This window comes from Augochlora pura, chromosome 2 (assembly GCF_028453695.1).
Source record: "Augochlora pura isolate Apur16 chromosome 2, APUR_v2.2.1, whole genome shotgun sequence".
Classification (NCBI taxonomy): domain Eukaryota; kingdom Metazoa; phylum Arthropoda; class Insecta; order Hymenoptera; family Halictidae; genus Augochlora; species Augochlora pura.
The window spans coordinates 12,033,241-12,055,468 of record NC_135773.1 but is presented as its reverse complement, the minus strand read 5'-3'; the positions used below and the strand labels follow the sequence as shown (position 1 = coordinate 12,055,468).

The 22,228-nt window shown below is 43.2% G+C and overlaps 1 protein-coding gene across 3 annotated transcripts in view; it reads left to right on the top strand.

Annotated features, from left to right (window-relative positions):
• Positions 1-8,354: 8,354 nt before the first annotated feature.
• Blo (bloated) overlaps positions 8,355-22,228 on the top strand; it is a 161,879-nt gene continuing 148,005 nt past the window's right edge. The window contains exons 1-2 of one of the 3 annotated variants that reach the window (XM_078196456.1): positions 8,355-8,998; positions 21,374-21,752. In XM_078196456.1, the coding sequence (XP_078052582.1) occupies positions 21,590-21,752 (163 nt within the window). In that variant the 5' untranslated portion in view covers positions 8,355-8,998; positions 21,374-21,589. Of the gene's footprint in view, positions 9,161-21,373; positions 21,753-22,228 lie in introns of all 3 variants that reach the window. The other 2 variants (XM_078196455.1, XM_078196457.1) reach the window with 2 other exon arrangements.

Below are 22,228 nucleotides of genomic sequence, written 5' to 3'. Positions count from 1 at the left end.
CCGACTCCCACGGATTGAGACGTAAGACTAGAGGGGTGGCCCCGTACGGGGAACCCGGACCGGGTCAAAAGTCATCCTCGATGGAAGACAGGCACCGCGAAGACAATGGACCAAGCGGCGAACCGTGTGATTAATGATTCGATCGCGTACGCCGCGTATGTCGTTCGACTTCGATCCACCGTTTAATTGATTTTTCGAATGTCTTCCTGATGCTGTTTAGTACGGTGCAGTGTTTCCCAATCTTTTTTGAAGCGTTATCTACCAACCCATACATCAATCATCTCAATGTACAAGCATAAAGGTAAACAGAGTTCTGATTTTACGTGGTTTGGCCACTTGGTCAGCACGAGTTTCTTCTTATGTATAATTTGTTATTATTTAACCACGTGCTTTATCATGCTATGTAAACAGGAAATATTAGGTTGGTGCATATGAAATGTCGGATGTTTACGTAAATATATAAAACTGTATATCTTTTTTCAAAAGCTGTTGATTTAATCAAAATATGCCTCGTTTGCTTTACTACACCCTTTTCAACAAGATATCAATACAGAAATGCCAGTCTTAAACAAATTCTGATCTTTCGAATCAATAAACTCTGATATGGAATATTTCAGAGTGTCTTCATTTATATACTATTTAGCCCGCAAAAGCTCGGGCAGATTTCGAGCAGTTTTAGGACGGTGTTGCCATTATACGTTGCTCGGCTGAGGAATGTGACAGCGACCTGTCATAAATAATGTCGGGATTAAGAGAAATAGAATGAACTCCAGCATGAAAAACGTAAACACTTGAGTTTTTCTTCTCTGACGTCAGCTCTCCTATGTTGCCAGTAGGTTCGCCCTCGACGCGTGGCTGTTCTATTACAAACCGCGCGAAACATGTTGACCAGCTCAGCGCTTGCATTTTACCGCATTTTCGTAACTTCCCCTCTACCTCTCGGACGTTAGAGACCCTTAGCGGACGGCTGGCGGATATATCCGCCCAAGCTTGTTTACCGTTCCGGACGGCTGGCGGATATATCCGCCCAAAATCCTGCGCGCTCAAATACTCGTCGTCCACAGCGACGCTCGCCCGTCGAGCGCTATAAATCGAAATAAATCTTCTGGCTTGTAGTATTTCTATCTTATGCGATAAAGTGGTCTTATGCGTAACATTTTATTAGGTTGATACATATGAATACTATATACTATTTATCCTGCATGAATACTATATACTATTTAGCCCGTAAAAACTGTCCTAAATGTTTAAAATAGCGAAAGTCGCTCGGCGAAAGATCTATATTTTATAAAAATTTATATTTTACGTCATTTAATTTCGTAATTGTTTTTTACGACGTATGCGTAGTTTTTGTGGGCTAAACAGTATGTAAATGGAGACCGTCTGAAAAATTCCATACTACAGTTTATTGATCTGAAAAATCAGAATTTCTTGAAGACAGACATTTATGAATTAAACTCGCGTTGGGAAAAGTGTATTGAAACAAATGGGGCACATTTTGATTAAATTAATAGCTTTTGAAAAATGATATGCAGTTTTATATACTCGCTTAAAAATCCGACATTTCATATGCACCAACCTAATAGTTTGATTGATCGCGTAAAGAAAAGAAAATATTAATAATATTATTTATTGTTCGTCCAATTCGATTAAATTAGGTCACCCAAAATTTATTGACTCAAGAAATGCTTGGACCTTTTGGACTATCCTAAAATCATCTATACACTGATAATTCAAGAAAACATGTCGAAAACATCTAAATAGTATCCTGTAAATGAGCTCATTCTAATATATTATATGTAATATAACAGCACCGTGCTATGTCGTGCTGCCCAAATTAAGTAGGAAGCAATTGAACTGTTCTCGATCGTACAACAATGAACACACTTTTGAAAATCGCCTTCGCTATATTTTCTTGCACGCCAATTGAATCTCCTGTTTTATCATGCTTACGGTTTTATGGAGCTATGAAGGCCGATAAAATGATAATAAGATGGCCGCGGTTAATAGTATCTGAAACACTGGACCGCGAGTAGAACGATCCCCCCGGCACGAAGATAAAATTCATAAAACACTCGCGTTTAATTATTAAATCCCGTCTCCGCCGCGTAAACGCGTATCGTTTATCGCACGTCATTTATTATCGGGCTGCGAATTTTAACGCCGGCCGTAACCGCGCCGCGCTAAATAAAACCATTCGCCGTGGAAATAATGTTCTGCCTAATTCCTGGTTGCACGGATAGGGCCATAAAGAGATAAATTTACATAAGCATCGCTCGTTCTTTATTACCAGTTACTTAACGTACGGAGCGCGCCGTAACAGAAAGACCGCCGTTCTCAGTCGTGCCCGGCATTCTTTTTACGTTAACCCAGTTCGCTTTAATGCTCCTGTTCAATTTTTCTTGCCGGACCTGTCGGTCCCCCGTGTGCCACGACAGTTGCGTCACGCACACCTCGAATCTCCCTCGTCACCGCGAGGAACAATTCTCGCGCGGCCGCGACACGACGCCGAGCGGAGCGGCGGCTGTCCGCTCGCACGCGACTCGATCGCGCGGAGAAAGTACGCGCGAGTAACGACCCTCCTCGCCGGCATTCGGCATTCGGCATTCGGCATTCGGCTTCGCGCCGACGAGAGGAGATTTACTCGCGTGTACGCCGGTTTTGTCGCTCGTTTGTTTTTAAAGGAACGCCGCGTACACCGACCGCCGTTGTAGTTAGTTTGTCGGTGGATTACTCCCGGTGCGCAGGGGTTACGATATTTATACGGCAAAGATCCAGTCGGGTGCACTTTAAAGGCTAGGTATTAAATCAGCACGGCTTATTCTATAATCAGCGGCCGGAATTGTTCGGGCATTTTATCGGATTAGTTGATGAAACGACGCGGTGTCAGTCCGATCGTCGTGCCGGTGTCACGCGCGTTACCGTGACTATGCTCTTCGCGGCAATTGAAGCGTTGCGCTTAATCTCTTATTTCAAATGTTCGATTTCGTATTGTCCACTTTGGAATTGTTGAAGTTGTGGCAACTCTTTTATAGGAAATAACTAAATCCTTAATTCAAAATTAAATTATAATAAAAATATCGTTATTTATAAGAAGAAACATATGTTAGTCAACATCAGAGGTTCGTGGGTATAATTTGAATAAAAAAGAAGATGAAATAAAAATGAACTGAGAAGACTAACGTTGCAAGAAACAACCAAATAACAGTGCAAGAGATGGATTTTACAAACCAATTTAGTAAATCCCAGTGATGTCGCACGTAATTATCCAATTATTGATCCATAATTGCGAAAAGACGCTGATGCTAAAATTCTTCTCAATGCTCAGAAACAAAAAAAATATTACGCCACTTATTATCACGTTTCCGTCGAACGCGGTGCTATTTTTCTTACGTAAAAAACCATCTACACCATCAAATTCCTCAATTTCGCAATTAGTACAGTAATTTCAGGACTCGGTCTCGCCTCATCATCAATTCGACTGTTGGCTAAATTTCTTGCGAAAGGCCGGAGATAACCTTGAACCGCACAATTAAGTAAAAAAAAGGGACCACCTATGTTACTTAATCTACTCTACGAAATAAAACGTCCTCGTCGCCGTCGTTCGCAACCACCATTCATCACAGAAATCTTATCGAATGAAGCATATCTTTTGTCGCAAACTATTAGTACAATCCCGCAGCGCTGCGTCCTCGAAACCAGAATTCTTTTTTCTCGGCCGTAGAACCGAGACCTTGGTAGATAAAAGACAAAGTTTATCGATCACTGAGCACGAGACCGCTAAAAATGGAATCAACGTGCCAGCGGTTACCGTGCTCGTCCGTTTCCCTTGGACTCCAGGGTTACTCTCCGGCGGCGCTTCTCCAAGTTCATTGCTCGCCGATCGAAAACGATCGCAACTTTTTTCTTCCGTCGCGCGTCGGCTCGACGCCGTCAAAAAAGGCTTTAGCGTTCCGTTTCTCGCCGGTGCGACGTTAATTAGTCACGCGGGTACGACGAAGTCGTAAACTAAACCATTTGACGGCAGGTTACCCTATAGATCTGTCACATCTGTCATACAGACGCATTCAGCTGACGCAACGAGGCATCGAACAATCGTACATAGAACACCCACTGAGCCGGCTCGGTTACATCACACAGCCTACCGGTCGGGTCCCAACTGCTCGAACTTCAGCCACGTCGTTTTCCGCCGCGGCGAAACCGTCGCGTCGATTCCACGCGCGTGTATATGCGCCGAACACGGGCACGCAAGTATAGACGCTGGATCGCGCGCGTGGCCGTATTCCGGCCGTCCGGCCGACGCGACGCGACGCGACGCGATAGAAAGTGAAAATAACTTCTCCGTTTAAGCGCAGACACTCGGCTTTCCTCGTTCCGGAAGTGATCCGCGGCGAGGCCAATTAGAGACGTCTGTCCACCGCGGGAGGATTCCTCGGTCTGACTCTTCATTAGCACCGAGAGCAGCCCGGTAAGTTCAAGGCCGGCTCATTCGGTGCCGAGATGAAGCGAGAGAGCGAGAGAGAGAGAGAGAGAGAGAGAGCCGGCCGGCGCGGCTCGGGCTCTGCCTTCGAACAGGCCAGTACCTTTCCATTTCAGTCGGCGCGCACCGCTACCGCGGGCATCATCATCATTATCATCATCATTATCTGCAGCAGTTTAGTCGTCACCCATTTACGCACGCCAATCGCGTGCGAGTGCGCGGGGCACGCGGTCCGGACGCGGCGACCAAAGGAAAACTTTGATCCGCTAAGTGTCCGGGTGCCAGCGTCGCGGGGTGACGTGAACACCTTATACTGTCATAAATCATCGGCGAGATCGTTTCCAGTGCTTCTTGTCGCTCCGGGAGTAATAGGTCAGGTGCTGTTCTTCGTTACTGACCGCGCTGTTTTCCAGCGGCGAGAGGTCGGAGAGCATTGGGTTGATCATTAACCCTTTTATGCGCAAAAAGAAAAACCAAATATCGGAACACGTATCGAGCAGATTCACTGCGTGTTGTTCCGTTCGTTTTGCTCTTTCAACCGTCCTACGGTGTTCAGATAAACTTACGCTAATGATGCTCGGCTCTAAACTACACTGTAACACGATGTTTGCAAGCTCTTATATGAAAGGGGTACAACAAGCAACTGTGGAAGCACAAAAGAAATTTCGATAAGGTCGTTCGATGAGATTAACCCCTTGCACTACGATTTCTTTCACGGCGCCGATGATAAATCGAGACATTGTGAACGGGTTAACAGAAGCAAAGCTAACCCCGCTGCGCTGTTGCGGTCCTTTTATTCACATTTTCTTTACCCTTTAAAGTTTGAACTATGTTACTGTTACCTCATGAATAAAGATTTCCATTTTTCAGAGAAAAGTATATTTTCGTTTAATCTATTTTGCATATAACGACATCTCTGTTACGGCTAGAAATAATTGAAAAAGAATGAACACTATGCCCACGATTACAATTGTTCGCAAGAAGATATAATAACTTTGACATCATTTCGCAGCTTCACTTTATACTTCAGATATTTATTAGATTGCCGATCTTTACACAAAATAAAAGGCATAAAACTGGAGTAGAATAAAAATGTATTCCTCCTTCTAATTTTTCGCTTTCGAGTTTTTATTTTCAAAACTGCTAAAAGTATAATTGTTACCATTTTATATCCATAGAATTCGCTAACATAAAGCATATCAAATTGAAATATTAAAAGTTCGCAAACCTATTTCCAATTTAGAATTAAAATATTCTCGATTACAAAGGGTTAACAATTGGAACGGATCGAAAGTACTTAAAGGATTCATGTAAAATTGTGTTTCCCTTAGCCGAGAATACCCGAGAATAATCGGATGGGAATAGTTCGCTCAAAGTAGTCTGTCGAGGCATGTAGACCAACGAAAAGTCTGAGAGGACAAAGACCCGCAATCCGGCGACGTTGCACAACAAAAGTGATCCCCGACACGTAACACCTTCCCCGAGACATTCCGCACCGAAGTCGGCGATGTTCAGTGGAACAGAACCGGCGTGTCGTTTCGCAACAAACGTCGATCGAGCAGTGTGTAACGCGGGGTGTTTTTCTCTTCCCGGTTTTACGCGTAACACGACGATTTTTCCCGATGGACGACACCAAGGTGCCACATAATGATCCGGCAGCCGCTCATCATCGCGGTCTACGCAATAAGTCTGATCTGTTACGTGGCGCGTCCAATGTGTATCACTCGTCCGTCGTTCATCAGCTAAGAACGAGTGCGGCAGGGGCCTCGTAGCTCGCCTTTAAAGCTCAATTATTTATACGCGGGGCTCGCCCGTTCGCTGATTCGCTCATGCGATGATTACGCCAATCATAATACAAGCCGGGCTGCTAAGAGCCGGGCATTGTGATTGGCCCGTCGCGGATCAGGCTAACTACTCGCAGAAATCAAAGAAAATAGAAACAAGACCGATCCTCAATCACCTGTAATTGTACTGTGTCTGTCCCAGCCGCTACACCCTTGATACTTAGCGATGCACAATTTTCTCTTCGCGGCTCGCTTCTCTGCGTGTCCGTTACCTCGGCTCGACGATCCAGCTGGTTACTTTCGTGTTTACTGCCGTATTTATTAAGGCGACATACGCGTCCTATCACGGATCCAAGGCTATTCCCCTTTCGAGAGCACGCGTGATATTTAGAGGTCTTCGATGCCAGAAGTCGTTCCTTGGTATAATAACTATAATCGATTTAGTGCATGGTAACCTCTACTTTGATATTCGAATATTAATAACAAAAGGCGATGATAACGTCCATATATGGTAGCTCAAGTTCCAAACAAGCACAAGGATATTACAGGACAAGGTGTTAATGGCGGAGAACTCCTAAAGAACAGAATCGGGCAAACAACACCACAATGCGAATGCAAATATCGAAAGGCGTTTTGTAACACGTTCATCTCGTCCTCGGAATTAAGCACATTTCGCTGAATGCAAAATGAATTTCAGTATTCCGCTGTGCAACTTTCTAGAACCAACGGAACCCACTCGCGGCCCATATTCTGTAAACCGCGTCTCCTCCGGTGCTCTCCACGGCCCGCGCTTCAGTCATTTTCTCAGATCATCGCCTACCATTCGATGTCTCAATCCCCGGAGTTAACCAACGCAATCCGTAAATTGTCGGTCGAGTATCATCCTTCGCGGCAACCTTCTCGCACGAGCGAATGAGTTTACGAGACTGTCTCCGCCACCCTCGCGCGTCGAGAGTCCGCGTCGCGCCAAGTATAGCGTTGATCATCGACCCAGCCATCTCTAACAGGTGCCGAAGAGAAGACACTTGCCATGACTTCAATGTAGAAGATGCCCCGCATTTTTCTGCGCATATCTCGAGAGTCTGTTTTACAAGGAGCAATTGGACTAAAACGTGCTATAAAATAAGAAATGTGAGCAATATGATTACGTTAGCGTAACTTATCGATGTCTTTACGAAGTCATCAGATATTGCTGTCTAATCAGAGATGAACCAACGTAGAACTTTTCGACGAACAATCTCCTGCATTCATAAACTAGCATAGTCCTAAGTCAGGAAATAGCATCTGTTCTGACTCTACTGAATTGTCTACGAGTGTGTATTTGAACAAAATTAAACGCGTTATGGTCACCAAAGTGTCTCCTTCCGATCGGCAAAAATTGCGTCCTCTAAGGTAGTAAGGATCTCCGAATATACCACATAACTTATCGATGTCTTTAAAAAGTCTTCAGACATCGTTGTCTCATCAGAGACGAATCAACATAAGACTCTTCGATGAATAATCTTTTACCATTCGTGAACTAACATACTCTATCCTGACTTCATTAAGTTGTCTACGAGTCTGCATTTGAACGAAACTAACCGCGTTACGGTCACCAAAATGTCTCCTACCGATCGGCAAAAATAGCGTCCTCTGAGTTAGTAAGGATCCCCGAATACGCCAGATCCTGTGAAATCGAATTGGTAGCCCGGCAAAGACACAGCGTTAGGCTGCGCTGGTTTTCGGTGTGGGACCTTGACCGAGTGACGTTCTCCAGGCGGCATCGGTGCCGGCAGAGCGGCATGGCAGCGGCTGCGGCAGCGGCTGCGGCAGCGGCAGCGGCGGGAGCAGCAGCAACAACGCGTGCATCAGGAGCAACGAGCACAGGTAACACAGGCGCGGGCAGCATCAGCCTCCTCGCCCGGTGTACCCGCGAGAGAGCATCGGTGCACCAAGCGAGTGCCCGCGGAGCGGCGTGTGTGTATACCTGTTAAAGTCCTTATGTCCGTTGCTTCATCCGTTTCACCGTCCATCCGTGCTGCGTTCGTTCGTCCGTCTGTCTGTCCGTCCGTCCTTACGTCCGTCCGTCCGTCCGTGCATTCTCTCCTGCCTGTCTCTGTCGGGGCCCGGTCCGGTACGTCGGTGGGATAGGACGGAGCCGCGGTGGAAGGAGTAGTAAGCGGCCTACGCAGTATCAAGCTGGGTCCCAGCTTTTATTAGTTCTTCGGCGCTCGGCGGAGAACGGTGCGTGCCGAAGGAGTGGTAGCCCCTAAGTCGCGTCGCAGGTCCGGAATTACCTAACGACCCCGTAATCGGTGCGAGCGAGTCGTCGAAGTGAATTGTACAGGTAGAGAGAGAGAAAGAGAGAGAGAGAGAGAGAGAGAGAGTCGGGCCCACGGGATACTTGATCCTGGTCCGTCGCAGCATCGATACCGAGTTCGATCGGTCCTATTACTTAAAACGAACACGCGTGTGTGCTAGCTACGAAGCAGTGACCTTTCGGGGAACAAGTGTTGCCAGACGGTTCGGATAAAAGTTCGTTTGGTTATCGGCATCGGGAGTGTGGCGCGTGTAACAGCGACGGCTAACAGTGAGCAAGAAAAGCGGCTGGCCGGAGATCAAGGGGATGCTCTTGGCCGATCGATGATAATCGTCGCTAGGACGTCGCGTCGCATCAGGATCGGGCGCAAGGTGTTCGTCTCGCCGGTCCCACGGGACGAGACACCCGGCTGCCCCGGTGGCGGTGACAGTTGCTGTACGTGAGAGTGTTTTGTTCGGTAGAACCACACGAGCCGGGTCCTCTCTCCCTCGATTCCTCCTTCGATCCTCTTCTTGCTGGTACGTCGCGGTCAAGGGGGATATCCTTAAAGAGCGCACCAGAGGCACTACCGATCGGAATGCTACCGTGCCAGTGAAGGTAAATTGAATTCTGAAATTCGAACGGGTCTACCATTTGCCGGGTGCGTTGCCTTTGCGTTGCCTTTGCGCTGCCATTGCGCGCGCGCGCGCGGACTAATGCGTGACAACCTCGTCCCGGTGACGGATCGCCGTCTCGGACGAGTCCCTTCGCCGGCAAAGGCAAGGCGGATTGACTCGTCGTTGACGGTCGATCGTCTACCATTTATCTCGCCGCGGAATAACCGTGATCCTCGACCGCTGTGACGGGAAGTGGCGCGTTCAAGGAGATCGGCCGCGAACAGGTGTCATCTTTGAGGGATCGGGGGCAAGACTGGCCGGCCAGCTTCCGGTAGATCCCGACGTGATCGTATTTGCCGCTTCTTCCTTTAAAAGTGTAGTGCAACCGAACGTCGTTCGGTCGTTGTGTTACGTAAAAGTTTGTTGCTCGAGCTGCTTCTGTGTCCGCGAGGCCTTCGGGAACAAGGCTGCGAACCACCGAGTGTTTGCGATTAGACTGACCGATGATGATGTGCGAAACACGTGAGAGACGATCCGCTAACGAGGTTGCAAATTGCCTCAGCGCCGGCCGACTAGATTTTCTTCCTCCCTCGAAGAACGTACACCGTTTTCCCTTTCCCCCGCCCCGCGTGTCACGTTGCCGCGCGTTGCCGTACGTTTCACCGGCACGGGTTGACTGACAAATCACGCTTATAATGAAATCACTGTAATTATCGCGGCCGCGGCGGGACACGGGACATCCAACACGCGACATCGCTCGCGTCCGCCACCGTCAAACGGTCCGGCAACGGGAAACGTTAATCGAAAGGGAAATGACTTTCGTTGCGACTAGATTAGAGACGGGAACGCGCGACTTACTCCACCGGTAGATTGGATCTCGTCGACGATAGGGAAACCAGAAATCGTCCCGCTCGCTCGAGCGATCAATTAACGCGCTTTAACCGACCCTTTAATCAGCTGTCCGCGAGAACGAACGCTGACGCGATCGGACGCTGCTACGAAACGTTCTCGGCCTGGGATACTTCGATCATTCGAACGGACACGTGATCGTCGGACAGGGGTGAATTATTCTGTTGCTTTTTTTACTCGTTTTACCTAGAGAGAACGTTTTTCCCAAGTACGTTTGTACATCGATTTGCAAGTACTCATCGCTGCGTCGCGACGCTAAGGGAGTTAATTGTTTGCCTGATGCTAGTGACAACAAGTGATTTTGTTAACACGGTTTAGAGTTCAGCGTATTTTTGTAAATACGTTCAGATGAAATTTCTAACAAAAATACGAAAGTAAGAGATTTTTCGAATCGTCGTATTCATTTTGCGAAAAGCTCCGCCCTTTGACGTGAACTAAAATTTCTGAATTTAATCACTGTGCAGGTTGTTATATAAATTTCCATCATGATCTAATTATTCGTTATATAGTAAAAAGAATGAAAAAATATTGCAGGATGTTCGGGCAAATTTTATGCGACAAAATTGTAGGATAATATAAAATGGAAGGAAAATTGAAAGTATTCCAGGACGCCAATGTATTATATTAAATAGACGAAGAACGAGCATTTCACTTTGTTTCTCTTCCTTGCAATCCGCTCAGGTGATTGTTATCTCGCGTAAAGATCCGCAGCCTGATCGCAGCTAATCAAATGATACGGTCGGTTCGTAAATTGTAAAAGGACTGTTTGGAAATCACTCTTCCTCGATCAGCTACACCGAACCGGTATAATGAATTGCGATATCCGTATTTGCAAAAATTGTCCGAGGCACGCGAAATGACCGCGATAAAATGCCCAGATACTATTGGCACGGAACAAGTTTCCTTTACCCTCGCTGGAACGACCCTGTGCGCGATTAAAAATTGATTTGTGAAAAATCGGGACGTGCCTAGTCGTTCGCGAGTCGTTTATAAATAAATTAAGCGGGGCCCGGCTTTTATGGAGCGAGTATTGGAAAAGTCTCGCGGAGAAAACGAGGAGTATAAACGGAATGGAAATGGGGGTAGAGGCTCCGGACGCGTTCGGTTCGGATAAAAATTCGGGGCCGATGTTGACGCGCAATAAAAGGGCCACGTGGAGCTTGACACAGTTACGAGGCACGTCGTCGTCCTGTTTCAGCGTCCTTCTCGACACGTCCCTCGTTAAGTCCAGAAATAGACGCCGGCGAGGGCTTATGAACAGCTCAATCCTTTTGCTTCTCTTTTCTCCCTTTCTTCTGCTCGCTCTTTTGTTTCGCCTGTCCGCTCGCAGCGAGCTTCGCGGAATGAAGATCGCGCCTCGATCTGACGTGCGAATCCCCGCGGCTCACCCGTGACCGAATCCCTCGTCTTTTATTGCGCCGGGGATACGGCGTCGCGACGCGGACCGTCCCCGCGAAAACTCGGTGAATGGAAGAACCGCCGGCCGTGAATTAATCGTCGCCCGTGGCCGGGTCTGTTCCGACCCGAACGTAAAACTAGAATAAACACCCTATCAAGAGAGGATGCTTTCAATTTGTTACGTACCATTTGTCGTGTCTACTTGTTGACAAACTTGACAATAAATTTTGTTATTTCAGATCTTTTGAAACTTATAGTTTTCACGTAGTTCAGTATTTTTATTTATATCGGTTATTTATATTTATTACCTTGTTATTCGTTTTTTAATTTGAATGAGTATATTAGTTGATTATTTCCCGGTACATTATTAATAAAGAAGCGCAGCTGGTAATTGTTGTCGAATTTTTTTTAAAATTTAAAATGTTTCGTTAGACTAATACAGACCGTTTAGAAAAACACATTTATAGAATATACCTTAAGATATCCTAAAAAGTAGCAGATTAATGTATTAATAGATAAATCCTTCGTGATCGATTTTGAGAAATCATCTCGAGGTCTTATAAAAACCACTGCCCCGGATCTAATTAGTTCGATAAGCCGAGAGTCTCGCGAGCCGCGAACGTATAAAATTTCGCGGCGCATTAATATTGTATTCATACCCACACATGGACGTAATTATTTCAGGATCGCACAAATTATAGCACCACGGACCCGGTCTTTTCCTGTCGCAAAAAACGTCCGAGTTCGTTTGCTGCGCGAATCCATTTCCACTCGAATCCCGCAGCCGTCGCCGAAGAATGTAAATAACATTATCACGAGCGTGTCGTAAACATTCAAAATTCAGATTCCGCGGCGGACCTGCCGTTGACCATAGGATCTCCATACTCGTATTTCGAAACGACATGTTTTCGTTGATAGCCGCGCGTAACGAGGACTTTTCAAGAACAGTTACGACGTCCGCGGCAATTTATTAACCAGCTTCGATATTACACCGTGAAACGCGGCAGGTAAATTGGTGCACGGTGTAATGCCCTAAAACGAGTAACGAGATTAAAAAAAAAAAAAAAAAGAAACAAGCTCCCTCGAATCTTCATGGCGATCTTATTGTTTCGCCTCGGTATCGGGAACGTTTATATAGTCGCGTCATAAATAATCGAGGAAAAATTGTCCGCGGTATCGCATGCGCCTTATTCGAAAACCAAACTCTTTTTGCAATCTGTCTTCGCTGGCCGTGAGTCGCTTAAAAAACCTTTCGTTTCTTTGCTTTTCGGTTTCGCTCGTTATTTTGTCGCGTTTTTGCATGCGCGTGCTATATCATTATTTATTGAATAAATGCGCGGAGGAGCGCCGGAATCATGCATAAGTATTTATAATTCCAAGTTGCCTTCCTTACATCTTCATGTGCCAAAAGCATTGATTTGATTTAATCAATGTGACAATTCCTGAAAATGTTCACCTCCAATCTTGTGTATAATGAAGTAATACAAGATTAGATATAAAATATATTTTATTTTTCTGACGTATATGTATACATAGATGTAACTGATTAACTCGATATAAAATTACTATGTATTGCAAATATTGACACTTATATGGAAAAACAATTTACCAAAAATATTTTAAATGCTTATTTCATATGTTAAATAAATAGATTACGAATTTTATACAATCATGACAAAAAGTATTATAATTTAAGTCAGAAAAATTAGATTAAACTAAAAATCTTGAAATATTTTCTGAACTTATTAAAATTATTATCACAAGATAAAAAGCTTGTTCTTGGTCCCTACGTTCTACAGTTGATGCAAAGAATGTTTATTTCGCATAAAAATCCACAGCAATAATTTAAAAAATATTTATAGCACGCATTTACTTGCAAGACCTATAAGAAAATGTTTAAGGTGACAGTAAGAATTGAGAATTACGTGATTCAGAACTTCAATAGTGATCATATTTTTATTTGAATTTCCTATCGCAGTATAATATACTTGTCACGGCTTCGTTCGCGTTCGCGCGATTCATACATCGACCATTTTTCCTTCAATTGCCCGCCATTTTTCTTCGACGATATTAAAGAAACAGCCGCCGGGATACCGACGGGTTGCTCCAGGCGCGAACCCGCGATTTTATCATTGAATCATTGAATGGACGGGCCGCGGCGGCCGGCTGAACAATAAAACAGGCAGGGGAAGGTGCTAAATATTTACGGGAGACACGTGACTGTTTATTGCGCCGAAGTCGCGGTCGAAGAACGCTAGGGAATCATATCGTACATTCTTGTGACGCTGCTTTATTGTCGGTATTCTTGATTGCCGCGCGGGAAAGCTTGCTCACCCTTCGAGCACCCTGCAAAATTGACTTTGCTAGTCGTTTCAAATCTCTGATGACGCTAATATCATCTATACGTTGACATACCAGTGATCATTGAATAATAAGTACACCGCGGAATTTCGCATAGGCATTTATTCCCATTTTGAATAACTTCAACAATTGCTTTTTCTTCAATTGATTTTTGAACAGTTATTTTTTCAACAATTGTTTTTCAACAATTGTTTGCAATTTAGAAGTTTATTAATAACGTAATTGTTAATGATTCTATTATTACTTCCTTCTGTTTCATCCATTAATTTATGCGACAAACACATAAAATTCACAGACAACTTTGAATAAGATAATTTTCCTGAAACTAGCTCCGCTTTGATGCTTGTATGATTTAGCAGGGAATGTATTATTTATAAGAGAAAATGCAGATAAATATAACACAGTCGCACGTTTTCTCTTCCTCGTAATTAAATTCGTCCCAATTTAGCAATACTTGTACCTTACGGAAATTCTAATTGAATGATAATCTTGTGTCATGTTTCTTTGCAGACGCTATAGTTTCGTGTTACAGTCCGACGCCTCGAACTGAGCCATTCTCACAGCATATTCTTGTTCTTCGTAAAAGGTGTCGCTCCAGATTCAGTAATTGCCGCTAGAATTCAACATCGTGTTATTGTTCTACAAATGTTGTTGCATCAAATCCTTCTCCTTTTAACTCGTATCCTCGTGGAATATTGCTAATGTTTTTAATTGTCAAACGATGCGTGCAAACGCCTTCGATACTTCGCAAAAAAGTAATCTTCGCGATCGTCCAAAATGATTCGCCAGCGATTAATTAACAAAGGCACGGCGATCGTAAACAAAGGGCAATTCGAGGCAGCTAAATATTTTCGCACCGTTTCCCGCCATAAAACCGCTCGCCTCGATTCTTTCTCGCTATTCGCGTCTTAGAGTCACGCTTTTTATTGCCCGCCTTGTCTGACCTCATCGTCGGAAACGCTCGCCTCCGCCTTAAAAAGAACGCTTCTTTATCCCCCCTCTACCACCCCCCCCCCCAAACGCCAAAAAAAGTTGGCTCAATTGTGTCTCCCGAAATTCAATCCCATGTTTACAGCTAGGCGTATCGCCGAGTATACGCGAAGCATCTCGGGTTCCAGCGATTAGGATAGGGGATAGAGGGATGTTGACGATCCGGTCCGGTCGAAAATCCCAGATTCTTCGGGAACGGGAAAACGAGAAAAAAAAGGATGGAAACACGTTGTCATTGGGTTTATGGCGACCGGCCAACGCTCTGACAGTTCGAGAACCATCGTTGGCAGAAGGCCTCTCTCTCTCTTGCAAGGATTCGTTCGCCTAATATGGTCGCACGGACTTAAAATCCTTCGGCGATATCTGTGGCCACGGCCATAAGTTACTGGCGACTTATTAATTAGTATTTAAAGTGAAAATGTTTCAAATATGAGATTTCTCGAAAATATCTCCTTAATTTTGTAGGTACTTAGACGTATTATTTAACAGTATTTTATAAATATATTCTCGAAATGTACCTTGAATAGAAAAAATAATATTTATAGCAACCCTTCTTTGCTTGTGCAATGAACTCTTGGAATAGTGAGTTAGAAGAAATAAGAACAGAAATAACAGCACAATTTATAATATCTATAAACTCATAATAAATAATTGCATTCTCCTAGAATATTTTTTTCTTGGCAGATACATTTGTTAAATGCAGCATTTTCACTATATTATAAACAATTCTTACATCTGCTGTATTATATTTTTTTCGATTCATTTTCATTCCAGTGTACTCTAGCAGACCCTTACTAGCATCTAACATTGTCTCTGGCAATACACAGGCATCTACAATGTCCTATAGCAATTGTCAGTCATCCTATCTTTCACCATATTCGTACTATCCTCATATGAAGCAAATGTTTCCGTATATTAACTATTTAACTCGAAAAATTCCTTCAGCCTCCGCTAAACCGTTATCAGCATCGCACGCAGTATTACGTCAAACCATATACCCAAACCTGCGGTATTCAGCATTTTCATAACTCTTAGACTCCGGTTCGCCTCTGAGCGCAGCTAGAAAAATGTCCGAATAAGAGGCGGAATGTCCTAGACACGATCCAGGCGGTCGTTAAAGATCTTCCTTGTACGGGCCGTGCCCGCCGATCGCGATCATGCGAATTGTCTCATTTGAAGTTGGCATGCTCGCCCCGTCCCTTCCGCCTAAGGGCTAATAAAGTCGTTGAGCGACAGGGACTTACCCTTTGGTACGTGCTCGAAACGGACGTGTCGCGATTAGATGGCCTTGAGAGATGAAGGAGAGACGAGGTCACCGCTGCTCCTTCGAAGGGCGACCGAGATCCCTCGCGGATACTCGGGAAACGCGCGGTGAATCTGAAATCACGCGCGACGGATCCCATACGGTCTCTCTCTCTCTCCCTCTCTCTGTCTCTCTGTCTCTCGCTCTATCTCACTCTCCCTCGCTCTCTCTCTCTATCTCACTCTCGGTATATCTCTCTGTCTCTCTGTCGCTCTTTTTCTCCCTGGTTTTGCCTCTTTGGCAGAGCGAAGGTGATTCCGCGGAGAGGATCGAGCTGGCGAGAGTCCTCCTCGCATTCCCGAATGATAATCGGAGGTCGTGTGGGTTTCATTAGCCAGAAGTGCCGCGCCGAACCCGATCCCGACGTCAGCGGTGCTTTCAGAAACGTTTTTACGGAACGGTTGCTCGGTAAAACGGCTGGCTGCAGCCTCGATCGGATCTACATTAACGCTCATAAGTAGACGGACACTTAGTATACGACAGTACGTAAATGTTAATATACCGCGCGAATTAGCGAGTCGCGACAAGGTATCGTCCTTATCTGCTTATTGAAGGAACCTGTTATCGATCCGCGCCATCTTATTGTCCATCCGAAACATTCGCGCGATTGTTACGTTAATCCGTTTATAATCCGTAATAAAGTTTTGTTAAGTGCGATGGCTATGTAATTATTGAACTCAAAAAAGAAAAATAACTATTAGAAAAGTTGAATTTTAGAGTATAATCGAGAAGGAACGTAGAATTTGATTTCAGAAAGAATTGGGGTGAATTTCGATTATAATTGAAAAAAAAGTTCGTGTTTCGCGGCAACTTTAATAAATAAAAGGTGAACATGTATTTGTATTAATATCTCGATATTTTTCGGTACAAGTGTATCACAAACTTCCATAATGCAAGCCGACTCGAATTCAAAGCGGCGCGTACATGCCCACCCCTACTAATTGTAAGGAATAAACGCCCCGCCTCGGATCAATGAAAAATCAAGGCATTGTTCTTTATGAAAAGTCCCATGGACAGTTGAAAACCGCAGCGGACCGTGCAACGAGATCCCGGAGGGTTGCGTTGCGATTAAAGAATCGATAAGAGGATGTACCAACGTCATGCTCGGAATCCGAGATTATAGCTTTGCATGACGCTTTACGAAAGATGGGGTAAAATAAGAAAATACGAGGTAGCTTATCGCACGATCACGAAGTCATTGTCACTATTCCGCACCGTCATCGTCATCCTGGCAACTGTCAATAGACCGTTTGCACGTATCTCGAGCGTCTCATCGGGTTGCATGACGACAATGGGGACCATTATCACCCCGTCGCGTTCATTGCGATCATTGTCGGGGGCACATGCACATGCGCAGCGTCCACGGCGCGGGGAACACAACCGCGTCTTTGTCGCGCGAACACGCGAAAACACTCTTGTCACTGCCCGATCCTGCTTCGATTCGAGAAAAATCCGAGTCGATTTCGAACACACAGTGCCCCAGAAAAAAAAAATCGCAGTCCATTTCCTCCTTTCATCGTTCATCTTCTTGCATTTCATCGTCGTATTAATTTGTAAATTGTGCATGAAAAGAAAACTGTTCGGATATTTGAATCGGTCAATGAATTTGCACGTTCGCTATCGGCACTTCGTATTTATGACAATTTTTATCAGGAACGCATCGATGTTAATTATATCGCTCGTGTAACTTTCGAGTCACCTACCGATTAATTAAAATGAGATTCAGCTGATAGTTGACATCCATAGATTAAATTCAATATTTCTAAGATAGTGAATCCATTGTTTATTCATTTCTAATAGCTGACATTTTCTAATCTCGCGATGTGTCTTTTATAATCGCATAATAATTCGTATTATAGAACGTTATTTAACACTTTACAAAAGTAAAATTTTATTGAATTCTGTAAATTAATTACCCCTAAATTAAACCTTTTGTATTTTCTTATTCATTGTTATATCTTTTCCTAGCTTTAACACATTGGATTGTATTAAATTGGTGCATATGAAATGTCGGATGTTTACGTAAATATAAAAAACTGTACATCTTTTTTCAAAAGCTGTCGATTTAATCAAAATATGTCCCGTTTGCTTTACTGCACCCTTTTCAACAAGATATCAATACAGAAATGCGTGTCTTAAACAAATTCTGATCTCTCGAATTAATAAACTCTGATATGGAATATTTCAGAGTGTCTTCATTTATATACTATGTATTTAGCCCGCAAAAGCTCGGGCAGATTTCGAGCAGTTTTAGGACGGTGTTGCCATTATACGTTGATCGGCTGAGGAATGTGACAGCGACCTGTCATAAATAATGTCGGGATTAAGAGAAATAGAACGGACCCTAGCTTGAAAAACGTAAACACTTGAGTTTTTCTTCTCTGACGTCAGCTCTCCTACGTTGCCAGTAGGTTCGCCCTCGGCGCGTGGCTGTTCCATTACAAACCGCGCGAAGCATGTTGACGACCAGCTCTGCGCTTACATTTCACCGCATTTTCGTAACTTCCCCTCTACCTCTCGGACGTTAGAGATCCTTAGCGGACGGCTGGCGGATATATCCGCCCAAAATACATACTGCGCGCGCTCCAATACCCGTCGTCCACAGCGACGCTCGCCCGTCGAGCGCCGCCGTACGAAGCCACTTCCACTAGAATCTGAAATAAATCTTCTGGCTTATAGTATTTCTATCTTATGCGATAAAGTGCATTTTATTAGGTCGGTGCATATGAATACTATATATGTACTATTTATCCTGTATGAATACCATATACTATTTAACCCGTAAAAACTGTCCTAAATGTTTGAAATAGCGAAAGTCGCTTGGCAAAAGATCTATATTTTATAAAAATTTATATTTTACTTCATTTAATTTCGCAATTGTTTTGTACGACGTATGCGTAGTTTTTGTGGGCTAAACAATATGTAAATGGAGACAGTCTGTAAAATTCCATACTACAGTTTATTGATCCGAAAAATCAGAATTTCTTGAAGACAGACATTTATGAATTAAACTCGCGTTGGGAAAAGTGTATTGAAACAAATGGGGCACATTTTGATTAAATTTATAGCTTTTGAGAAAAGATATGTAGTTTTATATATTCGCTTAAAAATCCAACATTTCATATGCATCAACCTAATAGTTTCCAAAGATATGCACGAATTTTCTCAGTCGAGTCTATGTTACCATTTTATTTTATTGAGCAACGAAATTTTATTGATTTTTTGTTTTATTAATTAGAACGTGAACCAATAAATTCGTATAATATTTCTAATATTTTCTAAGGAAAAGTATGTTGCTGATAGCGAACGAGAAACCAACGTGCATTTCTCTCCCAAAAGAATTTCCTACAAATAAATCACGTCAAAATGGTAGAAAATTGCCCGGTTAGAATGAAAAATAACTTCCAAGAATGTTTCCTCAGCAAGTCATTATCTAGAAATAAAATGGAGCACTTATCGCTAGCACAGAAAACATTTTCCAACTTTCATGTTTCTCATAGCGAAAGAGATGATGACAAAGTTTCCTAGCCATTTAGCTGTGTATGACATCAAATAACGTTACGTTCAATACACCTATGTTACTATCTCAATAAAAAATTACTTGCATATTATGTTCGTACAATTCAGGTATTTTAAACATAAAAAGCTAATAATTCTCTAAAAATTAGATCACTGCTCTTAATTATACCTTATGTTGTTAAAACTTATCTATTAATTAAGCATTGACAATTCGTATGCCAGAATTGAATGTGATCGAAATTAAACAAGATCACTGCAAAGAGGGTAAACGTAATGATTTTTTAATCGCACAATTTAGTATCAATGCAGCACCAAAATTCAGTAATCTGAATTTCTATATTTTCGTTCACCCTGTACATGTATAAATGCACACACGCTTCTAGGCACAGCACATAAGAGAGCAAAAGTCACAGCTACATTATGTAAAAACTGTATCTGAAATTTGTAAATAATATACAAATATATTATAAATTTATCAATAAACTCCGAATGAATAGCACCACGATAATCGAAAACAAAAAACAGATTCTGCGTTTCCGTTCATTTTTAAAGCAATATTCCAAAGATTATTGGCTAATTTGCATGAGGTACCCATAAACCAAAGATGGGCAAACAGTAATCCGATCGATAATTAACAATTATAACTCGTTAGTTATTATAACTAATTTATAATAATTCATAAGAATTAACGACTTACAATCGTTAACCATCAAACGAATTACTTTTTGCCCAATTATTATAAATTAGTTATAATAACGACCGAGTTATAATCGTCAATCATTAATCAGATTACTTTTTTCTCAACTCTCCCATAAACTCGTGTTTCACCGCCAGTTATGGGCGAGTTTCATTAACGTAGAGTCATTCGAAACCTGCACAAGAAGTTTCAAAAAATTTAGAGATGTAAAAATGAAGGCAAATGCACTTGAGGTCGACCGACATAAACAGCTTATGTAAATAAATTCTCCGACGATTGATGGATCGTAATCAATCTCTTACGTAACAATCGAGTACAGTATTGCCACGTGTAATTCACATAAAAAATTATGTCGACACACGAATGACACGAGAGTGACATTATTATGAGAAATTCCGAGTACTTTTTTTCCATACAGTGAGTCACGAAAGTACCCGAAGACCGTAAAATTGCAATTGGTTGAGATGATAAAAAATCTAAAATATGTTTTTCCAATTTATTATATATCTGTGTCTTAGGAAACTTGCTTTAAATGTTCATTTCAAAATAGAAACATTGTATATAAAACACAAATGCCAATTATTCCATATTATGGATAATGAAAATTTTGCTTCGGAACACCAATTATTCGAATAAATATATTTTTACAATGACTATCTGATATATGACGATCTATAATATTATTTTTCACATTAATTTTTCTATTCTTCATCTAATTTTTATTTAATTATTTGTGCTACTGTTTCAAGAAAAAGAGATATCACAATTAAGTGATATTTCGTATTAGATACTTCTACCTTAGAGGCTCAAATAAAAGAATTGAAAAAACATAATCTTTTCATAAACCCCACCTACCGCAATTTTGGACAATTCTAGTCCAGTAAACTAATCCGTCTAACGTCTCAAAAAAAAATTGCGATCGCTTCGCTTTCGGGTACCTTAGCGACTGACTGTAAGATAACGCGAGCGTGAATCCGAAAATCTGCTCGACTCGGTGGATCTGTTATACTAAGAGCGCAGCTTTGCTTGGCTTACAGGTTGGTTGGTGATCGGGTCTAGCGGTGTGATCGGGAAGAGTGAAGTCGAGGGGAGCGATAGAGCGAAAAGCTTGACGCAATTAGAGGCCGGGTGTTGTGAGACGGAGTCGGTTTGTCGTGGGTAGCGAGAGGTGAGAGGGTGCCGAACGAGAGAAGGAGAAAAGCGAAAAAAAGGGGGGAGAGGTGTGTTATGGTTGGGAGGAAAAGGCCGGAAAGATGCTCGAGGTTCAGCGCTCGGACTTTTTAAGAGAGGAGGAAGCCTCCAACGCCCCCATCGACGATTTACTACCCCCCGACTCGACCGGGGCTTCCGTCTCCGGGTGGAAGCCCGCTGAGAGAACCGTCTCCTTCAATCGAGACGTCCACGTCAAGAGGATCGGTGAGTCCAGGCAATCACACCATATGAGCAAAGAACATCCGCGAATGCTACAGCGAGAGCGAGAGAGAGAGAGAAAGAGAGAGAGAGCGCGCGAACGAGAAATAGAGAACGCCGAGCCAGGTTTATTATCGTTGCTTGACTTTCGCGGTTCTTGCCTCCGTTCCGTGGAAAATTGACCGAGGTATGCTTCCCCCTTGTTCGTATCTAACGATATTTGAGCACGTTTATCGTATCATTTGTACCTTCTTGTTTTAATGTCGCTCCGTTCGCGTTCGCGGAAGCGGCCAAAGTGATTGAGATTGGAATGGGAACCGTCGGTGCGGTAAGAATATAATTTTCCTTTCATAGACTTCGCGATGATTGCTCTACGGCCAAAAAGAATTTAATTATTTTCTTTTGCTTGTCGATTTACATTCCGGGTTTCACAATTATACAAAACATAAAGCGTTTTTTGCTGCCGGCTATTAAATAGATTT